The 11,086-nt window shown below is 37.1% G+C and overlaps 1 protein-coding gene across 6 annotated transcripts in view; it reads left to right on the top strand.

The window, feature by feature from the left end:
• The window catches only part of nbeal2 (neurobeachin-like 2), a 64,717-nt gene that overhangs the window by 53,269 nt on the left and 362 nt on the right, over positions 1 to 11,086 (top strand). For 3 of the 6 annotated variants that reach the window (XM_052578014.1, XM_052578011.1, XM_052578013.1), the window contains 14 exons: positions 17 to 147; positions 247 to 356; positions 1,201 to 1,318; positions 1,405 to 1,502; positions 1,916 to 2,029; positions 2,117 to 2,203; positions 3,912 to 4,021; positions 4,443 to 4,615; positions 5,306 to 5,400; positions 6,318 to 6,434; positions 6,537 to 6,731; positions 6,918 to 7,066; positions 8,204 to 8,339; positions 9,451 to 11,086. The exon at positions 9,451 to 11,086 is cut by the window's right edge and continues 362 nt beyond it. In XM_052578014.1, the coding sequence (XP_052433974.1) occupies positions 17 to 147; positions 247 to 356; positions 1,201 to 1,318; positions 1,405 to 1,502; positions 1,916 to 2,029; positions 2,117 to 2,203; positions 3,912 to 4,021; positions 4,443 to 4,615; positions 5,306 to 5,400; positions 6,318 to 6,434; positions 6,537 to 6,731; positions 6,918 to 7,066; positions 8,204 to 8,339; positions 9,451 to 9,558 (1,741 nt within the window). In that variant the 3' untranslated portion in view covers positions 9,559 to 11,086. Of the gene's footprint in view, positions 1 to 16; positions 148 to 246; positions 357 to 1,200; positions 1,319 to 1,404; positions 1,503 to 1,915; positions 2,030 to 2,116; positions 2,204 to 3,911; positions 4,022 to 4,442; positions 4,616 to 5,305; positions 5,401 to 6,317; positions 6,435 to 6,536; positions 6,732 to 6,917; positions 7,067 to 8,203; positions 8,340 to 9,450 lie in introns of those variants that run through there. The other 3 variants (XM_052578015.1, XM_052578012.1, XR_008157331.1) reach the window with 2 other exon arrangements.

An 11,086-nucleotide genomic window follows, 5' to 3' on the forward strand; every position in this document is an offset into this window, starting at 1 on the left:
TTGTGTGTGTGCTTAGGTTTGATTGTGCCGATAGGCAGTTTCATTCAGTAGCAGCAGCATGGCAGGCACGAATGGAGAGTCCAGTTGATGTGAAGGAGCTCATCCCAGAGTTCTTCTACTTCCCAGAGTTCCTGCAGAACATGAACGGTCAGTGTGCCTCTCTGAAGCTTCTCAGTGATGAAAACTCCCCTGGCATCAATTATGTTGGATTGATGGATTTGGAACTGTAATATGTTATGTGTGCAGGTTTTGATCTGGGCTGCTTGCAAATCAATCAGGAGAAGGTCGATGATGTGTTGATTCCCCCCTGGGCATCTTCGCCCGAAGACTTCATCAGGAAACACCGCAAAGCTTTGGTGTGGAAACAGACATACATACATACACACTAAACAAAACCATCAATTATTTTTGTAACCTTTATTTTGTAAATATGTTTTGTAGAATACAAAATACTATTGAAATACAATGAACTACAGTCGTATAAGTCCAGTGAGTGAGTCAGATGTTTCAATTAACTGCTCCAACAAATTCAAGTAATTTGTAAGACTGATTCAAACGTTAAGAATGATTTGTGGAAGGGATAATTCACTTAAAAATTTTAATTTGCTGAAAATTAATTCATCCTCAGGCCACACAGATGAGTTTGTTTCTGCAGCTGAAAGGTTTTTTTGGGAAATCTAGCATCACATCACTTGCTCACCATTAAATCTCCTACAATTGAATGGGTTGAAAGTAAACTATTCCATCATTAAGGTGTTTTAACTTTAAATTCTGGCCAAAATACCAATAAGGCTTCCCGTTTTGGACTCTTTATGTTTGTAAACGGTGCTTGATCTGTGCATATTTTTTCGCCTGATTCAGAAGAGATGACTTTTTGACTGGGTAAGCAATACTATGGATAGAGGACTTCTATTTTAGCCAAAAGCAACACTTTAAAGTTAAAAACACTGTATTGATTAATTAATTACAAACATGCAGTTTTAAACAAGATTTTAATAGATGGACTGGAGTTGTGTGGGTTGTTTGATGGTTTTTTTTATATCAGCTGTTTGGAGATCATATTTGGGTAAACTACTCCTTTAAATAGAATCATCCCAAAAAAGAATTTGTTTGTGAATCGGCAACATTAGTGCAATGATTTCTGGATGCATCCAGCAAAGAAAACTGACACAATCTATTTGTGTATCTCTGTGTTTAAAGGAGAGTGAGCATGTGTCTGCTCACCTGCACGAGTGGATCGATCTCATATTCGGATATAAGCAGCGAGGACCTGAGGCAGTGGAAGCTCTCAATGTCTTCTACTACTGCACTTATGAGGGTAAGAGAGCTCTTATGTGTTCATATTAGTTTAAACATCTACCTTCATGGATAATATGACTGATCGTGGTCTGTTTTGGCTGTCAGGTGCAGTGGATCTGGACGCCATAGCTAATGAGACCGAGCGCAAGGCCCTTGAAGGCATCATCAGCAACTTTGGCCAGACGCCCTGTCAGCTTCTCAAGGTGGGACATCAGACAGATGTTTCCATCTCTAGTCAGCATAAACTTCATTTTATATGAGCTTCCAGGTCTGAAGAGTGTTATTTATATAGGACGATAGTAATGAGTAATATTTAGAATTTGCTTTTATTTTTGTTTTCAGCTTTCATTTTAGTAATCTAATGTGCTTTTGTAATTTATGTTCGTTATATTCGTAATTTATTTACTGTTGATTTTAATTTCAGTTTTAGTTTGTGTCTAGTCATTTTAGTGCTTCAACTTCAGCTTATTTCAGGTAGTTGCCAAAGCAAGTTTTTCCATTTCAGCTTTATTTCAGTTAAATGCATTTAATATTTTTTAGAAACTTTGTTCTGAAAGCATTTGTGTAATGTATTGTGGGTAATTCGGCACAAGTGAAACCTCTCTGTGTAATTCAGGAGCCCCATCCTCCCCGTATGTCAGCTGAGAACGCATTCAGGCGACAGGCCCGTCTGGACATTCTGCCTCCCAACCTTTTTGATCAGCTCACTAAACTCCGATCTTTTAAAGAGGTGAGTCCCAATTTATCAGTATTCAATCTGAACTGAATAGTATGCTGAAATGCAACTCTAAGTTGTTTTTGATGTTGCTTCATGTAGGTGGTGAGTGACGGCCTGCCTTTAGTCCAAGCCGTGGTGCCCAGAAATCAAACCCGCTCCTTTATCATCCCTGGCTCTGACATACTGGTAAGATTAATTCATGATTATGTTCACTTGTAATGCACTAATACTTAAATAAGATCAGAACCAATCTTGAGGATCAAGATGGTCTGTGGAAGAGGGTTAGTACAGTTGCTCTCAACCATGGGGCCAGGGGCCACTAGGGGGCCTCAGCAAACTTTCAAGAGAGCCTTAAGGTGACTTAAAATTTTATAAAGACAAACAAGCATTTTTCCTAATACTGTTGGCCTAACTCTAAAAAAAATGCAGCATGTCACACTGAACTTAAGTTAACACAGCTAGCAACCAACAACTTAAAGGGATAGTTCAGCCGAAAATGAGAATTCAGTTTATTCGCTTCATTCGCGTGTGAAATTCGCTTTAATCGTGCATGAAATTCACTTCACAACAGACTCGAATTCACGTCATGGGAGGGGCTTCTGCCAGTTGACTTCACGCAGCATTGTGATTTCAACCACCATTTATTCGGATAATTTTTTAAATATTACTATTATTGTGTCATGAATGTAGTTTTTCAAATATTTCACGTGAGAATGTAGTTGTTTTCAACTCAAATATGCGGTTTACTTATAAAGACAGCGCGTATTTAAAAATGTGTTTCGCCGATTTCAGAGAGGATCAGCTCCACGTGATCAGCGGAGGCTCAGTGATCATGTATCAGTCTAGAGCACTCTCTACTCGGCTAGTCCTTCTGACATTTGCTGCTGACTCTGATGTCTCTTTAGTGGTTAAACATAAAATATAATTAATTTTGGGTAAATCTAACAGGTAATCTTTGGTCTTTATTCAATTAATCTATTTCTTCCAAGCAATAAAAAAAAACTTTTCTGTAAAAGTATAAAGAAGTATCATACAGCTCCGGGAATCCACATACAGCGACGATGACTTTGTCCTCCATTGTTGTTCCAGATTTTCCCTCCACTCGCTACGTCATAAACGTGTCACTAATAGAGCAAGCTCCTGATTGGTTAATATGACACAAAATTTCGCCAAAGTTCAGATTTTTCAACTTGCGCGATTCGTCAAAACGCCTGAAATGCTCAATTCAAACCACGTCTTTTGCACCGCCTCATTTGCGCGAATCGCGCCGCAGGATGTCTATTCGCGGTTTTGCATTGACTTAACGTACATCAATCGCGCTAAATGCTTCTTTCCCATCTGGTCTGAACCCACCATAAGACCTTCATTCATCTTCAAAGCACAAATTAAGATATTTGTGACGAATTCCGAGAGCTCTCTGACCCTGCATAGATAGCAAGGATCCAAACACAATTTAGGCTCATAAACGTAGCAAGGAGATCATTAAAACAATCCTTGTGACATCAGTAGTTGAAACATCATTTTACAAAGCTACGAGAGTACTTTTTGTGTGTAAAGAAAACTAAAATAACTTTATCCTCCTTAATAATATCTTCAAAATATCATCTTTTGTGCAGAAGAAAATAATCTTAATTCTTCATTTTTTTTTTTTTTTTTTTTTGGATGAACTATCCCTTAACACACACAAAAAACAGACAATGTTATAATAATTTCCTTTGTTTTACAGTGATGGTATAAAAACTAATTCAGTTAAATTGAATTTTTTTTTTTTGCAAACAACATCTAGTCTGTCTCGCTCTTAATAGTTTTCTCTCAGCATATATTTTGGGAAGTGGGTCCTTCACAGATTTGAGGGTTCCTGATCATTTGCTGAATGGCATTTGTCCTGTTTCAGGTGACAGTGAGTGACAATGGAATGATAGGCACTCATAGCTGGCTGCCCTACGACAAGAACATAGCGAATTATTTCACCTTCACCAGAGACCCCACTGTGAGCAACCCAAAGTAAGTTTGAACATGTACACATGTCTAAACACATTATATAATCATGTTCAGAGACTTAGTGAATTCGCATGGTTTTAAAGACAAGAGGTTTTGATTAGGTACAAAGTTATTTTAATAGTGACAATATTGGGCTTTGGACAAATAATCAAAAACTTTATAGCAGCTTGTAAAGAGCAGCTTTTTGACATTAAGCTCTGGTGGTTTGGCTGCTTTGGTCTCTATGAATGTTCTTCAGTCAAATTGGGTACGTTGTAGTTAAAGCTAATTTGTTTTGCCAAGCCTTTCTTGATGTTTTGGAGTGGTCGGCTATCATGTGTCGAATCTGATGCTTAAACACAACATTGATCTATTTCAAATGTTCTCCTGCTGACAAGTTTAGTCCCATTTGTTGGTACTAACCTTTTGTTTGATCTGTTTTTAGGACCCAGCGGTTCCTCAGCGGGCCGTTCTCCCCAGGGGTGGAAATGGGGTCCCAGGTGTTGGTGGTGTCCACTGACGGGCGTCTGCTGTTCAGCGGGGGGCACTGGGACTGCAGTATTAGGGTCACTATGTTAGGCAAGGCCAAGCTGGTGGGCAGGATCTGCCGTCACATAGGTGAGAGCCGTCTGTCCGACGCAGACATACCCAAATAGTACAAAGCCAAGGCGCAGCTGTAGGCATTGGAATGAGCTTGATGGAGCTGTTGAGCTGAATCCTAAATAAAATTAGCAGCTGTCAGATTTGGCAGAGATGTTTGATGAATCATTTGTTGCTGAAACAGAACCATTAACCCTGTAAAGCCTAAAGTATGATAAAAATGAGTATTATATTTGATACAAGAGGTGTTTATGACTGCTTGGTTCAGTTGCTGGTATTTATATTATATATTACATACATAAATACATATCTCCCAACAATATGTCATAGTAAGATGATATTTAAATGTTTATGATCAAATTTCTCTAGTTTTTATTGTGAGGGCAAAACTTAATGCGTTTCAGTGTAAAACTGTGTAAAGTTTACTTAATAATAATCTGTAAATATAAGACCAATTTAGAGCTATACTAAAAGGTATTTTACTTTTTTTGAAGTATTAAGGGCAGAACGCATGTAGTAGACTGTGTGCGACAGGTTTTCAGCAGAGTTTGGACCATGTTGATAATTTAAAGGCTTTAGAAATTTGACAGCTCTCTCTTGATTTCAACTTCTCAGAAGATGTGTGGTGCAAATTGCTGATTATATAATGCATTTGATTATGAACGAATGTCCCGATGGCTGAATTATGTGCTTTTTTGTGGGGTATAGATGTGGTCACATGCCTGGCTTTGGATCTCTGTGGTATCTACCTCATCTCTGGCTCACGGGACACCACCTGCATGGTGTGGCAGGTCCTACAGCAGGTTTGCTCATACAAAATACTTGTGCTTAGATTACAAGTTAATACAAACATAAAAGGGCGTGAAGGGTACATCTGTACCAATGAGCAGTCATTTAAATTTGAACACAATGTACACTGTCATACAATAAATATATATTTTTTATGATGTTTTTACTTTTATTATGCAAGGGCACAAAAACATTGATCAGGAAAGTAACAGTAAAGCAGCGAATCAGCATATTGGAATCACTTCTGAAGGATCACGTGACACTGAAGACTGGAGTAATGATGCTGTAAATTCAGCTGTGCAAGCATAAGGATAAATGACATTTAAAAACATTTTCAGAAAAGAAAGTTTTAGAAATAGAAAAGTTATTTTAAATTGTACTAATATTTCACAATGCAGTTTTTTCTTGAACTTTTGATCAAATCAGTGCAGTCTTTCAAAAAATATATATATATATAAAAAAAAATTGTACAGACCCCAATAGTTTTGAATGGTTGTGTAAATAGCCAGGAATAGAAATCAGATGCGTCAAAATCATAGACTGTATCAAAACATGGCCGAAGTGTCCATGACGTCACCCTTAGGTTTCCGAAAAGCGTTTTTAAAGCCAAAAGTTGGTGAAGGTGGATAATCACCCTTGGATAATTGAAAATTGGCAAAAAGGCAGGAGCTGGTTGCAGAAGCCACGCCCACCTAGCACGACAGCAGTGGCAAACCACCTGTCACTCAAGTGACCACGCCCTTGATTATGCAGAACATTTAAGGCTTAATATAATTTAAACGGATGAGTTATAAAAAAAATCACACCCCTTACAGTTGTCATGAAGGGGAAAATTAGCTATATAGACCAAAATCATTTTTTGATTTAGGATGTAAACATGTTTTTTTCTGCTGTAAATGTGACTGAATCAGAGTGTATCTTTTACGTGTAGGGTGGTTTCTCTAGCGGTCTGTCTCCACGGCCCGTGCAGGTGCTCTGTGGACATGATCAAGAGGTCACGTGTGTCGCCATCAGCACTGAGTTGGATATGGCGATTTCAGGGTCAAAGGTCAGTTTAGATCAGACCACTTCTTAATCGTTCCTTCAGGAGTTACTGCATTGCCATTAGAAATCATGAATCTCTCCGTTGCTCTCTTTTTCTCTCGTTCAGGATGGCACAGTAATCATGCACAGTGTGCGTCGTGGACAGTACCTGCGGACCCTGAGACCACCGTGTGAGAGCTGCCTTCCTGCCCCTGTGGTACACCTGGAGGTCGGCATGGAAGGGCACATAGTGGCACAGACTGTTACCGAGGGTCGCACTGCCGGAAAGGTGCTGACAGACAATGTTTGTCAAAAGAGAAAAGTGTGTTTTTTTTTAGTTATTGTGTGAAGAGGGAAATTAACTTAAAAACCAATATTAAATAAATAAAAAATTGTCAACCCAAAAATGCTTTATGTAAGACCACTACTGCAATGCTTCTAAAATCTGGCCTGCACACCTGTTTTTTGGGGGGTATTTGATTTATTTATTTATTTTTTGTGCCTGTAGGAGAAGTATGCACTGCATGTGTACTCTGTGAATGGCACTCGCTTAGCATCTGAGACCTTGGACGAGAAGATTTCAGCTTTGCATCTGGTGCCTGACTACCTCATCGTAGGCACACAACAGGGGAACCTTCACATTCGAGACTTGTACAGGTAAACACACCTCTAATGCTCTTTTTAAATGTACTCCTTGTTTAAAAGTTTGTAGACAAGTTTTATTTATTTCTTTACATTATGTATTTTTTAAAAGAAATTAATATTTTATTATAATTATACATTTATTTAGCATGGACATTTTGATTTGTATTAAATCCCATTTATGAATAAGAAATACTGAATCACTGAATAAGAAATAAAAAGGTAATTGTGACTTTTTATTTCACAATTCTGACTTTTTTTCTGACAGTTGCGAGTTTTCATCTACCAATTAAATGTTTGTTTTTTTCAGAATTGCATGATAAAAACTCACAATTCTGAGTAATAGTCAGAATTGGGTCATGTAAATTCACAATTGCGGGTTATAAAGTTAGAACTGCAGTATATAAACTCAGATGCAGTACATAAACTCAGTTTTTTTTGTTTTTTTTTGCAATTGCAATCGAGTTTATGTCTCGCAATTCTGACTTTTTTTGTCAAAATTATGAAATATAAACTTGCAACTCTTAAGTTAATTGTTTCTTGCTCTATACTGATTTTATAACACGCCATTGTGAATTTATACCTCACAGTTCTGAGAAAAAATTCAGAATGCGAGATGTAAACTTGCAATTGCCAGAAATGGGCTTTCCTAAGATTTGACTTAAATTACAGTTAAGCCTTTTAAAAATAAATGTTGTTGTTGTGAATTTTTTTATATTTCTCCAATAAATCAAGCGTTTTGAACATTCATAAAAATAAGAAATGTTTCTTTAGCAGCATTTTAGAATGCTTTCTGAAGGATCATGTGACACTGAAGACTGAAGTAATGGCTGCTGAAAATTCAGTTTTGCCATTAAAGGAATAAACTAAACTTGAATGGAAAAAAGAAAAGTGTTTTTTGAAAATTACAATAATATTCAAAAAATGTTTTTGATCCGCAGCCTTGGTGAACACAAGAGACTTCAGTAGTTCTGGCGTACAGCTGCTCAGCTTAGCACGACCTGTTTGATCATATTCTTTGATATTTTTTCCCATTGTAGTAGATGCATTCTTAATAAATCCTTTGTGTCATCACAGTAAATCTTCAGCAGCTGGGTCCATATTTGCTTCTCATTCCCAAGCCTCTTTTTCTCTGTCTTTGCGTGTGTTTAGTTTGAATCGGGCTGTTGCGCCCTTGGCCCTGAAGGTCCCTGTGCGCTGTGTGTCTGTCACGAAAGAGAGCAGTCATATTCTGGTGGGCCTGGAGGATGGCAAACTCATCGTGGTGGGAGCAGGAAAACCAGAAGAGGTGAGCTGGAGAGGTTGCCAGCAGGTTTTTACTGCCTGAATAAATTCCATGCTGCTATACTGTTATTAGTACATCATAATGATAATAGGCACAATTTACTCCTTGTATTGATTTTTAAAACCTATTACTTTTACACTATAAATGTAAGAATTAAACGTATGTACTAAACGTTGAGGAAACAGTAAAAAATTACTTTAAAATAAATTACTTTTTAATTTTTATATATATATATATATATATATATATATATATATATATATATATATATATATATATATATATATTTATTAGTTCATTATAATATTGATAGGCACATTTATATGCTATTACGTGTTATAAAGTCAGAAATGTGAAGTTATCTCGCAATTCTGACTTTATGTCTGACGATTGTGAGCTTTTAACTCACCGTTCTGACTTTGTAACAAACAACTGTGTTTCTATCACGCACTTCTGAGAAGAAAAAAAAAGTCGGAATCATGAGATAAAATGTTGCAATTACTTTTTTCGTTTTTATTCAATGAAGGAAACGAGCTTCCATCATGAATAAGAATAGAAACAGTGAAAATATAAATAATAAAAAACTATTATTATTCAAAATATGCAATTATTTCTATTATTAAGTGTTAGTTGGATTAATGCATTGTTAAAAAGTGTTTTTAAAATGTGCATGAGGAAATTAATATTAACCAAGATTAATAAATGCTAAAAATATTAAAAACATTATTGTCTGTTGTTAACTGTTAAGCTTAAGTGGAAGCCTGTTTCTGCCACTGAATAAAAAAATAAAAAAGGTAACTGTGAATTTTTGTCTCATATGTGACACAAACGTTGTTACGTCAGAATTGTGAGACATAAATTGGACTTTATAACTTGTAATTGCGAGTTTATATCTCACAGTTTTGAGAGAATATCAGAATTGTGAGGTAGAAAATCTTTTTTTATTCAGTGGCAGAAACGGGCTTCTATAAACTACTGTATCATGTTACCAAAAAAAAGAGGTCACCTTCTCTTTGTCAAAGATGTTAACTTATATGTAACTTATGCATTTCATTTTTAACTTGAGTCAGCTGTTTTAAAATAATTCAATATTTAAACCTTTCTCCTAATTCAGGTGCGGTCTGGGCAGTTTTCCCGCCGACTGTGGGGCTCCACACGCAGAATCTCCCAGGTGTCCGCAGGAGAGACCGAATACAACCCCGATGAACCTCCTGCTAAATGAGCCCCGTGTGCCTTCAGCAAACACTGCATCCACAAGAGACCAGAGCATCAGCGCTCCTTCACCACTCGTCCGCTTTCCTGCCCTCCTGAAACAGAGAGCTCGGGAACAAGAGTTAAGGGAACACAAGTGGTGAACATCCAAACGTGCACTTTCATACAAAAAGGGAAAAGAACGTTCTTCTGGAAAATGCAGTGATTTATACTGCTTTTGACAGACAAACATTCCAAAGATTTTTGATCAGGCAGTCGTGTTGACGGCTAAGACTGAACTTTTTGAAAGCAGTATGTTCTGTGCTGTGAATCACAGACTGTCTTCTCACTGGCTGGAGCTCAAGGCACTGTGGCTCAGTGTGATGGACTTCGTCTCTGTCACTGAGTGACAAACCGTCATCACCTGAGCCGTTTTATAATATAGTAGATCTTCTTCTGCTGATTTCCGCTTTTGAACACTGGTACCCCATCCGACACTTGAAAACCTTCTTATATTAAACAATGTCATCTATGACGCCAGATTTTTCCGTGGGACAGGCGCCGACAGAGGCATTTTAGCTCTGTGCATGTACAGTATGTGGGTGTGGGTGTTTGTATTGCTTTGCACGGTTACTTGCAGACGCTTTGTATAATGCAGCAATTATTGTGACGCCTAAATTAGAACAAGATCCTTTCGCTCTTTTTTTTTTAATGATGTGAAGCGCTTTGAGTCCTACTAAGTCTTAAGACTTGATTCAGTACCTCTGGTGCCTTAAAATAGGTCAACAATAGAAATGTCCATAATTATGATTGATTATGACATGAAATATATTAAAGGGGTAGTTCACCTGAAAATGAAAGTTTTGTCATCATTGACTCACCCTTATGGTTCCAACCCTGCATGATGAACTTTCTCCTGAAAAAAGAAAATTATAATGTGTATATTACATTTTCCTATTTTATATTTTAGTTTTCGTTAGTTGTTTTTTTTTTTTGTGATTAAAAATTAAAATTAGGAACAACATGAGTGAATGATCACAATCTTAATTTTGGGGTGAACCATCCATTTACTTAATTAGGTTCTGCTCATAAAAACAGCTTTTTTTGTCCAATATTGGCACACATTGATCTCTTTCGCACTGTGTAAATCTTTCATATTCTGTTATATATTATACATTATAAAAGGAAGTGCCTTTCCTGTTATGGATTTGCATAGCCATCACAAAAATCCTCTTATACGTGAATACGAGCGCACTGATGTGTTTGTTCTTCCACTGTAGGGCATTTCTAGCATATAGCGCCTTCTAAAATCAGCATAAAAGCGCTTTTTCACATAATAGTTGCGAAACGGTTTCAGCTCAACCTCACATGCCGCTTATTAACATGCTGTGCTTATAAACTCATTTACAGAAAATCTAAATCTTAACAGGAATTTTATCCATTTTGAACTCCGCAGAGTGCCTCAACTATGTTCTTCGCTGTAATTACGAAACTATTTGTAATATGTGAACCATACACCAACTAGTCTTAATTGTCCTGTGAATGTGTTCATTGGCTCG

The sequence above is a fragment of the Carassius gibelio genome, chromosome B16 (assembly GCF_023724105.1).
Source record: "Carassius gibelio isolate Cgi1373 ecotype wild population from Czech Republic chromosome B16, carGib1.2-hapl.c, whole genome shotgun sequence".
Classification (NCBI taxonomy): Eukaryota; Metazoa; Chordata; class Actinopteri; order Cypriniformes; family Cyprinidae; genus Carassius; species Carassius gibelio.